Source organism: Lathyrus oleraceus, chromosome 2 (genome assembly GCF_024323335.1).
Source record: "Lathyrus oleraceus cultivar Zhongwan6 chromosome 2, CAAS_Psat_ZW6_1.0, whole genome shotgun sequence".
Taxonomy (NCBI): Eukaryota; Viridiplantae; Streptophyta; class Magnoliopsida; order Fabales; family Fabaceae; genus Lathyrus; species Lathyrus oleraceus.
In genome coordinates, this window is record NC_066580.1 from 445,219,747 (window position 1) to 445,240,172 (window position 20,426).

The 20,426-nt window shown below is 34.1% G+C and overlaps 2 protein-coding genes across 2 annotated transcripts; both read right to left on the minus strand.

The window, feature by feature from the left end:
• Positions 1-5,294: 5,294 nt before the first annotated feature.
• LOC127123642 (uncharacterized) lies at positions 5,295-6,342 on the minus strand. The gene is made up of 3 exons (XM_051053845.1): positions 6,325-6,342; positions 6,086-6,271; positions 5,295-5,540 (listed from the first exon to the last, which is right to left on the minus strand). The coding sequence occupies exons 1-3, from the start codon at positions 6,340-6,342 to the stop codon at positions 5,295-5,297; spliced, it is 450 nt and encodes a 149-aa protein (XP_050909802.1).
• A 14-nt stretch (positions 6,343-6,356) lies between these two features.
• LOC127123643 (uncharacterized) lies at positions 6,357-6,743 on the minus strand. The gene has a single exon (XM_051053846.1). The coding sequence runs from the start codon at positions 6,741-6,743 to the stop codon at positions 6,357-6,359; it is 387 nt and encodes a 128-aa protein (XP_050909803.1).
• Between the last annotated feature and the right edge of the window lie 13,683 nt (positions 6,744-20,426).

Sequence of the window (20,426 nt, forward strand, 5' to 3'; positions counted from 1 at the left end):
TTTAGGGGATTGATGAAATGTACATTTCATCTCCCAAAATGAATTAATGATTTTAATTTGATAAAAGTCCTTCCCATGACCAATTTGTGTTTGTCTCATTCCCCTCCCTCTTCATCTTCAATCCCTTTCTATCCCATTCATTCCATTGACCTATGATATCTCTATATCCTAAGGCTAATTGGTTGATAAACCAATACAAGTATGGATGAGATTAGGTCCACCCTTTTGCCATTTTCTTTTAAGTGTGGTATGTTTTAGGAGTATGGTTTATTATACCATATCTCTAACATGCACTAACACTAAAATTTCTATTGCTCGGCCTCATATAGTTGTGACTTCTATGTAAGTCCAATTACGATTGCTTAACATAGCGCTAAATTTTGACCCAAAAGCATAGCATTCTAGTAAGTGAGATTGTAAGTCTCCCCCCTTTCATGGTATTGTGTGGAAACTTGGTCTTTTTTCCTTCCTTTGGAAGATGTCTTGGTTCAAGGATCCATACTTGTGAATAGAGGATTGAGTGTTCTCCAAAAAATGACTTAAAACAATAAAAAAGAAAAACTCCACTAACTTCTAATCAACTAACATTTGACTAACTTTTAATTCCAAGCCATTTACTTTTATGCACTTTAAATTTAAGCCATTTTATCATTTTTTCATTATCATACCATTTAACTTGTTTATTTTAATGTCATTTTCACTTTGCTCACTTGAGCCATATATTGTGTTGTATACACTTACTTGTGTGTTTTGTTTGTGTTTGTGGTCTTTTGACCTTAATGTACATAATAAAAACAAAAACCCTAAAAAATGTTTATGTGGACTGTTGGATTTGATCTGAGACTTTGGACTTAGAATTAGGCAACACTCTCTATGCAAAAGGACTTGGCCAATGCCAACTTTTCTAAAACCAAGTGCTTGTGAATTGAAATTTCCTCTGATGCAAGTATTGAGATCCCTTTTGAGTTAATCTGCTACATGGTCTTGATACAAAGGTTACTTTGAACCTGTGTCTAATGCCTTATTCTGAGCCATTCAAGGAGTATGTCATTTGATACATGGGGAAGCTTAAGAAGAAGATTAGGAAGTTGTTAGCTTGGATGTGGCTATCTTTATTTGATGTCTTGCTCTTCATCTTGTTATGTGTGTATTGATATTGCTTGATTCTAAAGTCCAAGGAAAAATTGGGTTTCTATATAACATTCTTGTCTATTGGATTGCATCTCATTGGTCAGATCTTTTCAACTCTTAACTTTTAATTTTTGCTTAGGATTAGTCTCTTCATCTCCTCTCACTTCTTAAATTTCAAATCTCTCTCTCCTTTAAAAATCTTCTTTATTTGTGATTACTAAACTTAGACTTTATTGCAAATTAGAAACTTTGGTCTTATGCCATTGTATTTTCAAACTCTTTTTGTTAATCAAATTTGTAAATGAACTTAACCATACTTGACTTAAATTTTCAAAAGACAAAAAAGAACTAACACTCATTCAAACTCTTTTAGGCCTTTTGTGCCTCTTTCAAACTTAAATTTTTATTAAAAAGTAATTCACTCACTTTGAAATTGATACCACGAACTACGAGGTTTTGATCCCTCATTTTATATTGGTACGTAGGCACAAGTCCGAAGGTCTTGTCAAACACATAAATATAATTAATGAATTATTTTCTCATCCCCACACTCTATTCATTGCAAACATCTTTTCATACCAAAACACATGTACACACAAAAAAGGGCTCCCTAGGAGTACCTAGGACACTTTGGGTGCTAACATCTTCTCTCTGTGTAACCAACCCCCTTACCTGTAATCTCTAGCATTTTATTAGTTTTGATTTGAAAACTTCTTATTTTTGGGTTTTGTTCGTACTTTTCCCTTTTCCCTTGGAAACAATAAAAGCACGGTGGCAACTCTGGTTTTGTTGACGTTAAGTTTATCCATAGCTTAATGGTCATGAATTTACAGCTACAACTATCTATTTCATCTATGTCGACATAAGCAACCTTTTATTTTTTTCTGGTACTTACTCGATATGGATTTTTCAACCATCAAGCGCTCTACCTGACATACCATATCCCTAAGGTACTGAGCATCTAGTTTTTTCCTGATAGAATAGTCTAGGCCACCAGCAGTCAATTTGACTAACTCATGTTTAAGGACTTGCGTAAAGCATCTTGCTTTAATAAGTCTAAACCTGTTCAGGTACTCGCCTATCGACTCAGGATTTTTACGTCTAACGCTAGCCAACTCCTTGAGGCTAATTTTTTATTGGTCCATATATAACTACTCGTGGAACACTATTGATTCCAAGTATGTATGGAATTAAGGGGAAGTGTAGTGAACCATGTAAAAAAAAAATTGTTAGAGAATTTGGAAAGTAATTCATCTTCAAATTATAATTGTTTGTTATATCTCATGCCTCATCCTGGTATCTAGCCACATCCTCGACTTTAGACTCATTAGTCTCACTAGAGAACTTAATAAATTTGGGATTTTCCATTTCCAAGGGAATTTAGTTTGTCGAGCGTACTCTGACAAACAATATATATAATTAGGCATATGCATGCCAATATTAAGGCTATTTTAGGCCAAGATCTATCCGACCATGTTTGTTATGTTGTTTTGTCCCGCCATATTATTTTGTTGGACATTTCTAAGTACTTGGTCGGTATCCTAGTTTCTAGGCACATAAAATACCTTGGGACCATTCTGAGCTTGGTTCCTCTCGGCCACCTCTAGTGGAGGTTGCTCGACTGGAACTTGGTTAATCGGTGGAGGCACAACGAGCATTAGGGGTGTATCAAAAAAGTCAGCAATCCTGCCCATTTGATATGCTAATTATTGGAAACTTTGTGTAATGTTCTGAATCAAGGGATTGAACACGGTACCTATTTGGTGGGTTAACATATTTACCATCTCATGGTTTCTTTCGTCCATTTGTTGCCTCATAGTCGCTACTGAGTTAGTATTAAAGGTTGGCATTATAGAAGGAGCATATCAAAATCTCTCTTGTGGTTACACATGGTCGCTACTGAATCAGTAGTAAAGGTTCGCATTATATGAGGGGCTTATCGAAATCCCCCTTGTGGTTGCCCATTTCGACCAGCATTGCTTATGGAAGATCCTGACGCCAAATAATGGTTAAAGGTTGATGTTATCATTGCAGTGTTGTCCAAAAATCTTGAACCATGGGTGTGTAAAACCACCATCATGGTAGTTGGCATGTCATAAGGATAGTCCCTAGTAACTAACGACGTAGTAAAACTTGGGAGATAAGAGGGGGTTATAATCCCCAATAACCGTCGCAATTAGCCTAGGGGATATTGGTAGGCTTATTACATGTGGTAAAGTAACCACCATCCATGGCATCGACACTGGGGCCTAAACCGGTTCTAGAATTGGGCATGTAACTCTTATGGTATTCATTGTCCCTGTCGTGTTAATAGTTGTGGTAACCGGTTCTGTGTACGGAGGGTCATTACCACCTCGAGACGTGTCCTTGGGTGTTAAAATCTTACCACTCCTCAAACGAGTGTGGCCATGGACATTAAAAATATTCACACTCCTCAAACGCATACGTTAATGGACATTGAAAAATGAAAATAAATGAGTAAAACAACGGTTTTTCCCAAGAAAAAATGTTTTTTTCACAAAAACATGCAGGTCCAATTGGGTATGCCAATTTGTTCACATGTGTTTTTAGCGAACAATCACGAATTTGAAAGTTTTTGAGATTAACTCCAAAAATCTCAGGATCGGTTTTGTGTGAAAAATGTGAATGTGATGTACGTGTAAGACGTAACCAAAATTGTCTGATTGGAGACAGTTTGTGAATAGACTTAACAGAAAATGATGTTTGAATTAAGCTAAAAAGAACTTGAAATAAACAATATTAAAAGAGAATACAGTAAATGACAAGAAAAATAAAGTTGTTTCAATTAAGGAAACATAGAAGTACATAAATAAATAGGGACGTAGACTGACATAATTCCTCACAAACTGTTTCACTCTCTAGCTTGGGTACTCCAGTTCCATAGAGAATTTTATGTGAAACTTGCGAATCATTTGCTACAACACATGAGTCTACTATAAATACTACTTAGGAATAACTATCTTCAACAGTTCTAACACTACAAGCATTGACACGTCACTTGAATGCATGCAACTCTTCACTCTATGTTCTGCCACGTTGTTATGGCTTTGAAAACTGTTGAAGCCATTATCCCATGTTTTCTAATTTCTTATAGGATAACAACACCTCCCTCGATGAAGACAGTTATTGAGTGTGTAAAGCCATATTCATCTTTGGTTTCCTCAATCTTCTAAGTATCCAAAGTATGTCATAGAGTTTTCTCTCAACATAGTGTCGAATAGCCTCTTAGGTATACTCCTGAGATTCTTTCAACTTATTTCTCAAGATATCTCCTTTAGGTTTCTCAGACTAAACACCTTAAGATACCAATCGAGGTTATCTGGTTGATGTTCCATAATTGTCGAACCATGTTTATCATTTTTTACACTTTGCATTTCACCATGTACAACATTGACTTGATTTTCCTCTTAGTCATAAAATCCAAGGTCAACAGGATGATAAGAAGCACTAAACTTCAGCTTAGTACCCATGGCTTCTTGCAAACTCCCCTAGAACCTCGACATGAATCTCGGATCTCTGTCAGAAACAATACTTAGAGGAATCCCATTCAAGCTAACAACCTTCTTAATATACAACACAACCAGCTTCTACAAAGTTTAACTGATTTAATCAGAATGAAATGATTTGATTTAGCAGGTCTATCAACAATAACCCAGATGGAGTCACATCCTTTTGTCACCTTTGGAAAAAAATTCACAAAATCCATAGAAATGGTGTCCCATTTCCACTCACGAATTCTCAACATTTGCATCAGACCCGACGACTTCTAATGTTCAATCTTCTACATCGTACAAGTCAAACAAGCGTAAACAAACTCGACTCCTTCCTTCTTTATTCCTGGACACCAAAACATTTTCTTCAAGTCTTGATACATCTTAATGGCACTAGGATGAATAGTTAGTGCACTTCTATGACCTTCCTCCAGAATCCTCTTCTTTAGTTCTGGCATGTCAGGTACATAAACCTTGTCTCTGAGTCACATCACACCATTCTCATTTATCCTAAAATCACCTCTTTTACCTTGATTGATTAACACTAGTTAGTCAATCAATCCAAAGTCGACCTTCTGGCCTTCTTCGATTTCTTCAAGGATACCACTAGCCAACCTTAACATAGCCAATTTCACACTGTTAGGATTCCTTTCACACAACAGACTTAGATCTCTGAATTGCTCGATTAACCCCAATTTCTTGAACCATAAGCATCGACATATGCAACGAATTTCTACTTGAGGCATCAACTATGACATTGGCTTTACTAGGATAGTAACTCAAGCCAAAATCATAATCCTTCAGAAATTTAAGCCACCTCCTCTGCCTCATATTCAAATCCTTCTGATCGAATACATATTCAACTCCATTATGCATTAACGCACAACCTAGATCCATCTTCGAATCATCACAATACATAACAAAGGATTCACTTGCACTTGGCAAAGTCAAAACTGGATTCGATGCCAGCTTCTCCTTGAGTTCTTGAAAACTCTATTTACACTGAACACTCCATACATAAGCTTGGCCTTTTCGAGTCAACTGATTCAAAGACAATGCCAACTTTCTAAAAGCATATGATAAACCTTTTGTGGTAACCATCCAAACTAAGGAAACTATTAATTTCAATAACAGACTTTGGAGTCTCCCACTGCAACACTGCATATATCTTTGATAGATCCACTGTGATACCACCACTAAATATCACATGACCAAAGAAGCTCATTTCGTTCAACCAAAACTAACACTTAGATAACTTCGCATCCAACTTCTTTTCTTTTAAGGTTCAGCAACACATTTTTCAGATGCTCTTCATCAGACTTTGAATGTATCAAAATATCATCGATGAGCATAACAACAAATTGGTCTAAGTACGGATGAAATATTCTATTCATATATTACATGAACACTCTAGGCGCATTAGACACACCAAAGGAAATTACATAATACTCATAGTAACCATATCTTGTTTTGAACCCAGTCTTCGAAATATCGTCTGACTTTACATGAATCTGATGATAACCTGACCATAATTCAATCTTGTTAAACATCCAAGAACCACCCAACTGATCCATCAGATCATCAATTCTCAAAATAGGATACTTATTCTTGATAGTAACCTTGTTCAACTGTCGATAGTCAAAAAAACAACTTCATATTACTATCTTTCTTCTTAACTAACAGCATCGGCGCTCCCCATGGTGAAACACTCGGTCAGATAAACTTGTTCTCAAGTAGATCCTCTAACAATTTCTTCAACTCATCCAGATCTGAAGCAAGCATCCTATAAGGATCCATCAACACAGGAATAGTACCAGGTACTAAGTCTTTAGTGAACTCAACTTTGTGCTCCGGCGAAAAATCACTAATGTCATTTGGGAACACTTCAGGAAACTCACACAACAGGTAAATATGTAATCGTTCTCTCGTTCCCCCTCTCAAGGATGTGAACACCATGAATGCTTGATCACTCTCTCTCAAGAACATTCCTACATGCCTCGTGGTCATGAAACTCGACTCCGTACTCTCCTCGGATTCAAGAAACTTCATTGATTTATCAAAATAATTTATATGCACATGGTTGAACTCCAACCAATTCATTACTAGAAAAACATCTAGTTGACTTAGAGGTAAACAGACTAAGTCAATCCCAAAATATCTACCATAAATTGTCAAAGGAGAATTAGAACACACCAACAAAGTAGTCACTGAACCATTAGTTAGGGTATAAACGACCATGCTACCATTCATAGAAGACACTTCCAAATTCAATCTTTTTACATACTTAACATATATAAAAGAATTTGCCACACCCGTATCAATAATAGTAATCAAATGAATAGTGTTAATAAATCACGTACCTCGAATCAAGTTATCAGATGCAGTTATCTCGGACCCAAACAAAGCAAAAACTTTCCCTCCAGACTGAGCCTTCTTAGGTTTCTCACACTGGGTGCTAATATGACCCTACTCTCCACAGTTATAGCAAGTCAGATTATTACTCCTATAGTCAGCAACTCGGTGACCTGGCTTCCCACACTTAAAGCAATTCGCAGTTGTGCTTTTGCTCTCAAAACTATGATGTTCAAACCCACCATATTGGAAACATCTTACAGAACTAAGAGACCCTCCCCAACTTAACTCTTTTCCACCTGCAACCTTCTTCTTTCCCTTATCATCTGGAGCATTATACGGTTTCCCATGATTTTTATCCTTCCCCTTCTTCTCACTAAGACTCTTATAATGAGAAGATCAGGCTCTTATATTCTTATCATATATTTTGCACGTATTCACTAGCACAGAAAACTAGAGGATCTCATGATACCTAATACCTTGATTGATCTTAGAACACAATCCACTTTCAAACTTGATACATTTCGATCCCATATCAACCGCATTATTATAGTGTGGACAAAACTTCACCAGCTCTTCGAACTTAGAAGCATACTCAACAACTGCCGAATTTCCTTGTTTCAACTCAGGAACTCGATCTCTTTCTTACTGCACATGTCCTCTAAAAACTACTTCTCTAGAAAATTAGTTTTAAACACAGCCTAAGTAATATCAGCACCTATAGCCTGCAATCTCTAATGCGCATTATCCCATTAGTCTCTGGCCTTCTCTAATAGCTTATGTGTACAAAATTGCATCTTCTGAACTTTAGTGCAAGCCACCACTCTAAAAATATTCTCAATCTCTCTGAGCCATATTTGTGTAACATCTAGATCATATTTGCCCTTGAAGGTCGGCGGGTTGTTTCTCTGAAACTTCCTCAATCCACGGAATTCATCAACAGCCTGATTATGCTGACCTTGCGGCGCCTGTGCCATCGCCTCCAAAGTGTCAGCAATACTTGGTTGTTTCTTACTCTAGCCATATCTCTGCAAACTAGAAAACAAGCATTAGAAGAAACAATGTATTGATAGTGTTCACACACATGTCGCATACTAGGGAATAATTAACATTACAAAAACCTGGCCAGATGGACCAACCTTCTCTAATACCACTAAGTAACACCCTAAAAACCCCTCTCGCAATAATGCGGAATAAAACAATTATAAATAATTATTTTACAACGGATGTCACACAAACTCCACAAGTAATCTGCTCTGTAACACTTATTAAAATAAAACATTTAATTCAAACACATGTCAGCACATGCCCGCCTTAACTTAGGATCATCGCAGCAAAATTAATAATTAAAAACGACTACTCAAACAAATGGTTCAAATATAACTCTTATTTAAACTTAAACTCAATCAGGGAATTATGTCTTCAACACTAGAGCAACTAAAAAACCGGGAGTTATAACATTCAATCTCGCAACAATAACTCAAAATAAAACTAAACATAATGTTCTCCCTCTCAGTGTAACAGATCAAAGCAACGATAGTCTAAAAATGCATAAAACTGGAAAAGAAGAATATCATCAATGTCATCCTTCGGCTCTAAAATAGCTATTCATCGACCTGTTTGCTTGTGCCCCAAGAAAGAGCACAGAACACCAAAATAAAACAAAGGGGTGAGAATAGGTTCAAAACATATAATAGTGCAAAAGAATGCAAGGGTAGCCTAAAGGAAAAACATCAACTTTAATGCATTTCAATTACATAAATCAATACCATAATTACTCAACAAAACCCTAAACAATTCATATGCACAATCTCATATAATGCAACGCAACAACAACTCAACTCATGCATGTGGTACCAACTCAGCAAAGATTCTTCATACAAATCGGGTCCCAACATCTGAATCTCGGGCCCGATCATCTAAGCTTTAAGCCCCTCATTTGAACTTCGGACAAGTCACTAGTCCCCGCATCTGAACTTGTGACTCGCCTTTTTGACAACAACAATAACAACATATGATGTATGGCATACAATAATGCAACAACAAAACCACAACAATGATTACAGGCCCATATATGACTTTAAACAACCATGCATTCAATGCATCACTAGTAGTTCTCATTTTGAACTATGCATCTCAACAATCATCAGCAGGTATGTACAGTAATTCACATGATTATATTTGTACTACATAACATATATGCACACATCGAACAAACATCCACATAGCACTCAATCACATCAAATCATCTCATTAAACACAATCAAATAGCAATCAAGAGTCGTTGGAATCAGAGACATGCATACAATTTGAGTAAAAAACAATAACTCTGCAATGTCGCTCTTGCTAAGTGCATACAGTAGCTCGCTAAGAGAAACTCATCCTTGCTAAGTGAGATCACTCAGACCTGTAAAAATCAGAAATGTGATTCCACCATTGAAGCCCTATCGCAACTTGGATTTGTATCCCTAATCGCCTAAATTGAATAGAAGACATCATATACATATCATACCATGATTAACACATCACAAACTCACTGATTAAACACCTAATTCATCACTCTATCATGGATTTTAAGATTATGCTCTTAATACCAAAACATGCACATGAACAACAACTCAATAGATTATCATATACATAGGCACGTGAAAATCAGTAATCAAACTATGCACGAATTTGATATATTCCACAACAATCATAACAGAATTATCACAGGTTTCTCTCAAGAAAACATAAACATCAACAATGGAAGAAAATAGGGAAAAACCCTAATGGAGATTAAGGAATTCTCCCTAACCATCATGCAATTGACATCATATTTTGAGCAATCCCCCCTCTCCCCCCTTACCTTGGATTTCTACATGTCGCGGTTGGAAAAATACAAAGTCGTCATCATCCTTTATTTGTTCCTAATGAATAAGGAAATAATGATAAAACCTATAAGTTAAGGAGGGAGACTAAGGTTCGGGAGTCACTTAAGCAAGGGAAAGGTATTAGGCACCCCTCACCTCCATTGTACTTAATGGGATCCTCATCTAATTCTAGGGTTAGTGTGTGTTTCTAAGGAAAGTTTGCGTATGTTACTTATTCTTGCTTAAGTTATTTATTTACAAGGGAAATGTTTTTATTCAGAGAAAATTGATTAATAAAGAAGGACACAAAAATGTTTTTGGTTATTGTACTCACTAGAGTGATATGACTTTATGCCTACGTACCTTCATGTTTGATGAAGGGTCAGAGCATCGTAGTTGTTCTAAAAAATGTTTGTTTATTCATTTTGATTTTAGATCTTGAAAAAGTTCTCAACGCAACAGGGACGGAGAAAGTGTTTGATTTGAAAATGCCTCAATGCACTATGACAAAGGACTTAAGATTTGAATGTGTGGAATTGATTTTAGTTTGTTTGGTAATTGCAAAATTTTATAGTTAATTTAATTAGAAATTAAATTAAATGTTACACATACATAATTAATTTTTCATTGGGAAAATATTAAGCAAAATCGATTAGCAAAAGAAATATTAGTATTATAATTAAACCCTAACTAACCCTCATTGTCGTTATCTTAACTTTAATTCTATCTAAAAATTAGCCCTAATAATTAATCATACAAAACTATCATAATAAAAAACCTAATTATAAAATAACATGTTTTTGTATTTTTGTTTATTGATTTATAATAAAAATAACACTTTAACTAATAAAATTTAATTTTTAGTTAACTTATTTAATTGAAATTACTAATATTAACCCTAGATTGATTAACCTAATAAAAGAAATTTGTTATGAAAATAAAATCAAGAAACTAAAAAAAATATTAAAGTGTAGTGGGTGTAAGCAAATTTGTATTTGTTTTTAAGATAAGATTTATTTTTATGTTAATATTTATCTAAAGAATTTTAATAAAATCTAATAGAAATTAAATTAATTAACTATACTTGAAATTGAGATTTTATAATTTTATTTTCGTATATTAATGACCTACATGAACCAAATAGATAAAATGGAAAGAGACCTAATACTAATTAATTATAATGAAATGTAACTTTCTATAATTGTTATTGGTATTTTATCTATTGTTTTTTTTGCAAAGGGTTTGAATTGGTCGATAAATGTTATAAATAAATGTGTAGGTTTCTATGACTTTTTTTACAAAATATTTGAAATAGGTTTAGAAAAAATTAAGATTATTTTTTATCTTTAATTGTAAAAAAATGTGTTAGAAAAAACGTGAAAAATGTTTTTGGATTTTGGATCAAAATTAAGTGTAGGAATGGTTAATAAAAAATGTTTGACACTATGGTTAAAAGTTTGGAAAAAGTTGTTTAGAGAAGGTTTTGAAATTAGGAAATTGTTAGATTTAAGTTTGTGAAAGGGTGAAGAGTAAGTGAGTGTTAGTTAAAAAATGATTTTGATGAATGGTAAGAAAATAGGTTTACTGGGTTATTGTTAGTTTTTAAAAAAGATTTTAGAAAAATGTTAGTTAAAAAATTAATCTTTTATATAACCAGACAACCATATATTGAAAACAAACTAAGTGAAATATACCGGAAAGCATTAAAAGTAATCAGACAACAAACCAATAAATCATGCACCACATTATCATAATCAACTACACTGGTGAAACCCTGATAAAATCCTGGTGGAACCCTAGATGGAACCCTCTGAGAAACGCTCTTAATGGAACCCTAGTAGAACCCTTTGACAATAATTCTCGATGAAACCCTGGTAGAACCCTTTTGATCAGTTTCAACCCCTCTGGGTGAAACTTGCATATGATTTCTATGATCATCTAATCGTTTTACGGGAATCAGGTAGGACTCTGACGATCCTCTGGTCATTACTTCCTATGATCATCCAATCATTTTACGGAATTTGGGTATGACTCTGACGATCCTCTGGTCGTTGCAATTCCGATCATCCGATCATTTTGGAATTTTGGTAGGACTTTGACGATCCTCGTGTCATTACTTTCTATGATCATCCGATCATTTTACAGAACTTTGGTAGGACTCTGACGATCCTCCAGACGTTGCAATTCCTAAGATCATCTGATCATTTTAGAATTTTGGTTGGACTCTGACGATCCTCCGGACGTTGCAATTCCTATGATCATCCGATCACTTTTTAATGTTGCTAGGACTCTGACGATTCTCCGGTCGTTGTTTGATGAAACCCTGGTATTTTATGGAACTTATCTCGCAAGTGGGATAGTTTGCTGAGCTGGAGATGTGAGAGATGAATGCCTGCTCATTGGTTGATAACAATCATTCGGAATGATCGATTTACTGGATATATTCTCTTGAAGACTCACTGTGAGTGAGCTTGCTGGGGAAATCATTTATTGAAAAAGCTTTGTGGAAAAGTTACTTAATGGGGAAGGCTAATAAGCATTCCTACTTGGGGAGTTGTACTGGTATAAATGGGGATTGGACTTCAATCGTCATTGGTATAAGAATCGAAAGAAATAGCAGCGGTATAAGAACCGCAAATCAAGATGAAAAACAATGTATTAACCATAAATAAAATGGCAAATGGTGTAAGAACCGTAAAATAAAAAATGACAGTATAAGAACCGAAGTGAACAATGGTGTAAAATCGGGAATAAACTAATTGAAACATATTGGAAAATATTAAAAATAATCCGATAATAAACCAAGAAACCGTGCACCACATTATCATAATTAACCACAAACAAATTAATTCCATAAATAAGTATCAAGAATCAAATTAAAAACAAAATATTAATAATTTTATAATCGAGACAGTAAGGGGAAACCAACCTACGGGGATTAGATTGTTCCCGGTGAATAAAAAGGTGAGATTTTCTTCTTTCTCTTTCTTTTCGTGTTTTTGGTTCTGACCTCCTTGTAATTCATCTTCTTTGCTCGCCTTTTTGAAAAGATCAATGATGGTGATGAAGGAGGCTTTCAGGATTTTAGTGTTGTTGTTCTTTAGTGTGAAGAACAACAACTTTTTTAGATAAAAATTAGGTCAAAAAGTTGAATGAGATTTTGAAATGATTTCATTTGACATGATTTTATCATTTTCTTAAAAGTTAAGCCAATGAATCTAGATGGATTCATGGTTTTGGTGAAATATAACAACAATGGATTTTTCTTATTTAAAATTTGGTAAATAATAATAAAAATAAACTAAGAAGAAGAAGAAGAAGATTTTAATTTATATTGATTTTCCTTGATTTTTAGACTAAAAAAACATGAAAAAACAATAATATAATAATTATTCTAAAAAAATTGAAAATAAAAAATAAAAACATGCAATTTAATTTTAAAGTAAAACATAAAAGAGAAAAAAACTCTAAAAGTGAAGAAAAAAACATAAAAGAGAAAAAAACTCTAAAAGTGGGAGAATGGTGGTTAATTGAACTTGAGACCTCTCCTTTATACTCTTTAGACAAACTCTTCTACCAAATGGGTTATTATGTTCATTCAAAATAAAATAGAACTCAAAGAGTAATATGCAAATGAGAACTTGATTTCTATTTTTAACCCTTTTATAAATGATACCATATTTTTTGTTTTCTCTTTTTTTCTTTATAAATGCATAAAAATATTATTTATCTAAAAACTTAAAATAATTTTTAAAATACAATTTAAAAAAATGAAAATGCCTTAAAACGAAAGTTGGGACTTGAACCGGAGATTGTATGATTGTGCTCCTTACACATGCTCTCTTATCCAATGTATCATTTCATTTGTTCAAACTAAAATGGCCCTAGAAAACATATGAAGGATGGACAAATTTTGGAGTACGACACCAGCAAAGTAAGCTCTACAATAATGGTGATCTCTCCCTCTTCCTCAGGCCCTAGGTTGTCTTTCTTGCCTTTTCTTCGAAACAATACGTACTGGTAACTCTTGGGTTTTTTTTAATTCCTTTTTATTAAAAAAACTAATTTAACTTTTTGCTAATCATACTTTGGCCCAACTTATTATAATTCTCACCATTCACCTTATTTTTCTCATAATTTATATTTTGCTTCCAAAACCTCTATTTTCTATTAATTGTTCAATATTATTTAATTATCTAATTATTTAATTAAATGACAACACATTTTTACCAATCTCAATATAGCATAAACATGTCAAACACCATATCATACGCAAATAAAATTTATTTAAATAAATAAATATAATTCATTTAAATAAATAAAGCATAAATTCACTTAAATAAATAATTGAAAGAAAACGGGTTGTTACACTCATCCTCTTCTAGCTCGATCTCATGACTCCTTATAGAGTTTACAAGCTCTTCCAAAGTTGTGGTATTTATATCCTTTGACACCTTGAGTGATGTCTCCATTGGCCTCCATTTTTTTGGCAGACTTATGATGATTTTCTTAACCTTATTTGTAGTGGTGTAGCCCTTATTCAAAACTTTCAATCCAGGAACTAGAGTTTGAAATCTTCAGAACATATCCTCAATAGTTTTATCTTCTTCTATTTTGAAAGCTTCATATTTTTGGATCAAATCCAAAGCCTTAGTTTCCTTCACTTGTTCATTTCTTTCATGAGTCATCCTCAAAGAATTAAATATAGACTTGGTTGAGTCTCTATTTGTAGTCTTCTCATACTCAATATAAGAAATAGCATTCAGTAAGATTATTCTGGATTTGTGATGGTTCTTGTCGTCCTTCTTTTGTTGTTCATCCATCTTGTTTGTTTCAAGCTTTACATTATTTTAATCAACATGATGTATGTAACCATTCATTACCATATCCCATAGATCTACATCATATTCAAGAAAAAAACTTTTGATTCTATCTTTCCAGTAGTCAAAATTTTCTCTATTAAAGATTGGAGGTTTAGCAAAATAATAATATTTTTTATTATTGTCGGTAGATGTCATACTGTGTTTCTAAAAATGAATCTTTATCTAGATCAAATTTTTTATAATTAAAAGTATATTTGATTTTTATTTAATAATTTTTTATGTGCTATATATAAAAAAAGTTACAAATATGAAGTAAAAAAAATTATAATATTTTTAATTCCTACATAAAAAAATTTAAGCAAACAGAAATTCGATTAAATAAAAAGTTTATGCCTAACTTATTTAGTCCAGAAAAGTGTAAATAACCCAAACATACAATGCAAACGACAAAACAATACAAAAGGAATCAACCATAATTAATCCTAACAAGCAAACATTCAGCATGTGTGTAGCCTAAAGTGAAGGTTCAAGAAACACAAGAAATGGGGGTTTGATTGGGTTTTAGATATGAAATTTTTTTGCAAACCAATGACAAGAACTGCAATGATAGAAGTACACAATATTTTTATAGTGGTTCACTTTTAACTAAGTTAATCCAGTTCATTCATCAGAGTGATTTCGCCTTCTCACAGTGACTTAATCCATTAATCCACCAGATTACAAACTCAAAGACCAATTGTTAATGACTTCATGAGGCTACAAACTAAACTTAGTCCCTTAAGGAAAAACTCAAAGACCAATTTTCAATGACTTCTTGAGACTACAGACTAAACTTTGTCCCTAGAGGAATTTAATCAATGTTAAAATACAAAGAGTGTGTGTTTACAAGAATGCTTCTAAATAAGCAGATACACAAGATGAGTTTCAAATTGTACACTTAAGAAAATATATAAATAAAGCTCTAAGTGTAGTGAGTGTTGTAATTGTTGTTTCTCTCGTTTGTTATTTTTCTTTTACTCATTTTGTTGTTATTCTTCTTCTTTGTGTCTATATTCTTCATAATTCCTTATTCTCTTTAAATAGATATGAACAGTACCGCTGGAGGATGGAATTGGAAACTTTCAATTTCACAGTTGTAATAATGGTACGAGGTTGAGTCGTGAATCGTGGAGATTCGTCGGTAGTATATTCCTTAATAATTCCAACATATTTGTCCTTTTAAGGAAACATTTGATGTTGCCGCTTGAATGTACTATTTCCAAGAATATTCTTTCTACATTATTCTCTAAATCATTGACTTCATATTTGAGATGATTTGAAGCTTGACGAGATTTCAGAGCCTTGAAGATTAGACTTCAGAGTCTAGTGAAAATGAAGTTTGGGTTATCAGAGTAAATCTGGATTTTCTGTTCTAGAAACGTTGGCTTGGTTATCAAGGTGGTTGACTACCAATTAAACACTTATTCATATTTCAACCTTATTTGAGAATCTGTTGAAGTCCAGAGTCTATAGTTTCTTGTGCAGAGTCCAAAGATTGTTTAGTCCAACGTCCAGAGTCTGTTTTATCCAGAGTCCAAAATCTGTTTTCCTTATCTTTAAGATTATGCCCACTTAATGAAACTATTAGAGTAAAAAATTGTTATTTATACGTTTTTATCATCAAAACTTAAGGATTGTAGATGTAGAAACAAACTTGTTCCAAAATAATGAACATGCATAGGAGCGTGAAACAAAATTCCAAAAAAGGATTAAGAGTCATCGCTTGAGAATCTCAACCAGAGTTTAAAAGTTGGCAAATAGAGTGACTACCAACATGGAATTCAATCCACGTACCATCAACTTCTTGCCACAACAACAACAAACATACAAGTCATTTCTAGCGTAATAGTTTGGAATTAAACATTAAGAAAGAATTATTGGTAACTTGTATCACAAGTTACTTGACAATTGATGAATTGAGAGAAAATTAGAGAGTGATTGAAGGAAAAAAATTTATTGATTATTGTGTATATTTCAATTACAATGAGGGGTGATATTTATAGACACACTAGCCACTCGAATAAAATTTAAAATAAATTGTTTAAAACAGTTTGATATACCCAGACGGGTATATCCTTAAAATAATATATTCTCTTGGGTATATCCTTAAAAGAGTTTATCTAACTAAAACTGATATACCCGCTCGGATATATCCTTAAATAAATCTTAATTAACCACAGTACCCTTCTTAATTTATATTTTTCCTACTTCTCATTCCCATTAACTTCTTCAAACCTTCAAAACTTGCTTGCTTGAGGGGTTTTGTCAAGATATCTTCCAATTACAACTTTGCCTTGCAATGATCAATAGTTAACTTTGTTTTGCTTACTTGATCTCTAAGAAAGTGATATATGCTTAATTCTACCATGACTCATTGGATGATTTTCTAGATATATGACTGATTGATTGTCTACAAGCAGCTATATTTTTCCATAGTCACCAATGTCCAATTCTTCAGGAAACATGTCTAACCAAAGTGTTTGACATGCTACATAAGAGGCTGCAACATATTCTTCTTCACATGAGGACAAAGCAACAATCCTTTGCTTCTTTGAACTCCAATTAATTGGTTTTGATTTAAGCATGAATAGGTAGCCAGTTGTGCTTTTCCTATCATCTTGATCACCACTCTAATCTTAGTATGAGTAACCATATATCCTTGCTCCAATTATGGTTATTTGTTGAGGCATTAGCACTTCGTGATCTAATATGCCTTTGATGTATCTTAGGATTCTTTTTTCTGCAAGTAGATGGCATAGCCTTGGTTTCTCCATGAATCTACTCACAAATCCAACACTATGACAAATGCCAGGTCTTGTGTTGCAGAGATACCTCAAAGATTCAATGATTTGTTTATACAATATGCTATCAACCAATTCTTCTTCAGATTTCTTCTCCAGCTTGATGTTGGACTCCATCGGTGTGATAGCAGGGTTGTAGCTACTCATGTTAAATCTCTTTTTTGTCCTCTGCATATTTATTTTGATGCAATAAAGTGCCTTGTTTGGTTTCTATGATTTCTATTCCAATAAAATATGCCAATTTTCCAAGGTTAGGCATTTCAAACTCACTCTCCATGTTTGCTTTGAACTTAATCAATTTTTGTTCATTTGAACTTGTAACCAATAAGTCATCTACATAAAGACATATAATGACTTAGTCTTGTTCATTTGAGCCTTTGAAATAAACATTATGTTCTTATGTGCATTTGTTGAAACCTACAATGATCAAGAAGTTATAAAACCTCTTATTCCAAGCTTTAGATGTTTGCTTCAATCCATACAAAGCCTTTTTCAATCTGTACACCAAGTCTTCTTGATCACTTACCTCAAAACCTAGTGGCTACTTCACATAGACTTCTTCTTTTAGAGGTCTATTCAAGAATGCATACTTAACGTCAAGTTGGTGCATCTTCCAACCTTTGTAAGATGATATGGCCACAACCAGTCTAATTGTTTCAAGCCTAGCCACAGGTGCATAAACTTCATTAATTATACTCCGGATCTTTAAAGAAAGCCTTTTGCAACCAACCTTTCTTTGTACTTGGCAATTTCACCATTTGGTTTCAACTTTAGTTTTTAAACCCATCTTAAAACAATTTCTTTCTTACCTGAGTTCTCAACCAGCTCCGGTATTTGGTTTTTCTTAATGGCCTTGAGTTCCTGAATCATTGCATCTTTCCAATTTTCATCATGCATGGCTTGCACATGATAAATTGGTTACGACTCAGCCATCATTGCTTCTTCAATCAACTCGCCATTTTCCCTGATTGCTTGATTAGGAAATCTCTCATAGTCATTCATCCTGAATGATGAAGCTCTAGTTCTGCTTGATTTTCTCACTCCTTGAATTTTCGCAGGCTCAGTAGGTGTAACATGTTCCTCATTATGCAGAGTAGTTCTTATGTGGCTTGAACTTTCACCTTCTTGCATTGGATTTTCTGGAATTTTCAACCAATTCCAACCTTTTCTTTCATGAAACTCCATATATTTGTTAATCACCACCTTGTTCTTAGTTGGTGAGAACAACTTGTAGGAACTTGTTAAATGATATCTAACAATAACCATAACTTGGATTCTGTCATCCAACTTTCTTCTAAGTTGTTTAGGAACATGTCTAAAGCATAATGAGCAACATATTTTGAGATGACCAACACTTGGCTTCAATCCTGACTAAAATTCATGAGATGTTTTGTTGTTCAACTTCTTTGTTGTACATTTATTTATGATGTACACTACAACTAAAATGGATTCACCTCATAAGTGCTTAGGAATCTTCTTTTCTTTTAGCATGCTTCTAGCCATATTCATGATGCTTCTATTCTTCCTTTCAATAATGACATTGTGTTGAGGGGTGTGTGGTGATATCACTTCATGCTCAATCCCTTCCTTCTCACAAAACTGAGCAAACTCAATTGAGGTATACTCACCACCACCATTAGTTCTCAACATCTTGGTGGAGTTTCCAACTTGCATTTAAACCAACAATTTAAATTTCTTAAAATTGTTGAAAACTTCACTTTTCTTTTCCAAAAAGTAAGTCCAAAAATGCCTAGTTAATTCATCTATGAAGGTCAATAAATAACAATTACATCCTAGTGATTTTACTTCATATAGGCCACACACATATGAGTGCACAATCTCAAGCTTCTATTATGACTTCATTGGCAAGTCATGTTTGATTAGCTACCTGTTCTGCTTGTCTATGCAACATTTCTCACATAAGTGCTTTGTCATTTCAATACTTGGAAATCTATACACCATCTTCTTCATGTGCGTCAGACTAAGATTCCTTAAATTGAGATGGCCAAATCTTCAGTTGTGGTTTATGCAAGACATTGATGATCAAATATATTGATCATGACCTTGAACGTTGTAGCGGGGTATTCGTTACCATTAGAGATATTGACTAAATCCAAGGTAAATCATACAAGTCGAGTCACCACCGCACTTCTATTTATCCAAAGGAATGGTTAGAAAGCGAACAAAAACCTAAAAGTTTTATCGAATCAAAAACTAGTAAAAATGTCAGAGATCTGGGTAAGGGGGTTGGTTATGCAATGGGAAGGTATTAGGCACCCAAATCATCCTAGGTACTCCTAGGGAGCCCTTTTCACATTTGTTGCAAAGGTAGTTGTTTTTTTTTTTGAAAATTTATTTGTGCAAACATGATTGAAGGGATGAGAAAAACGTGTATGTTTATCTAATGTACTACTTACTAAAAGAAGGGTCAAAAGAAAATGACGCGCACGGACGTCGCGTCCACTGCATACGTATCTCATCTGAATCTGAGAATCAGAGTCTTCGTAGCTCGGCTACCTATGGGTTAAAGAGGAGTGTGCTCGCTAAGACATCGCGTCTTATGCCTACGTATCTCATCTGGGATGAAAATCAGAGCAAAACGTAGTTCGACCACCTATGGGGTAAGGGTTGTGTTTTGGGGTGAACGACGTTACTACGCAATCTACCGGATGCTCGACCTTTGGAGACTTACTCGCCTGTAGTAGAAGGAGATAACGTGTTCTTAGGAGAAGAAAAATCAATGAGTTTGGGGTGTTTAGGGATGCTCATGCAAAAAGGCAGTCCTAGATGAAGGAACCGCGCTACCTTAAATGACATGCCACGAGAGGCTATACGAAACCTAAGAAATCGGTAACATGCGGGAAAAGTAAAGGGATCGAGAGATCTACCGTTCGGATAAAGATCCGAAGCAACAAC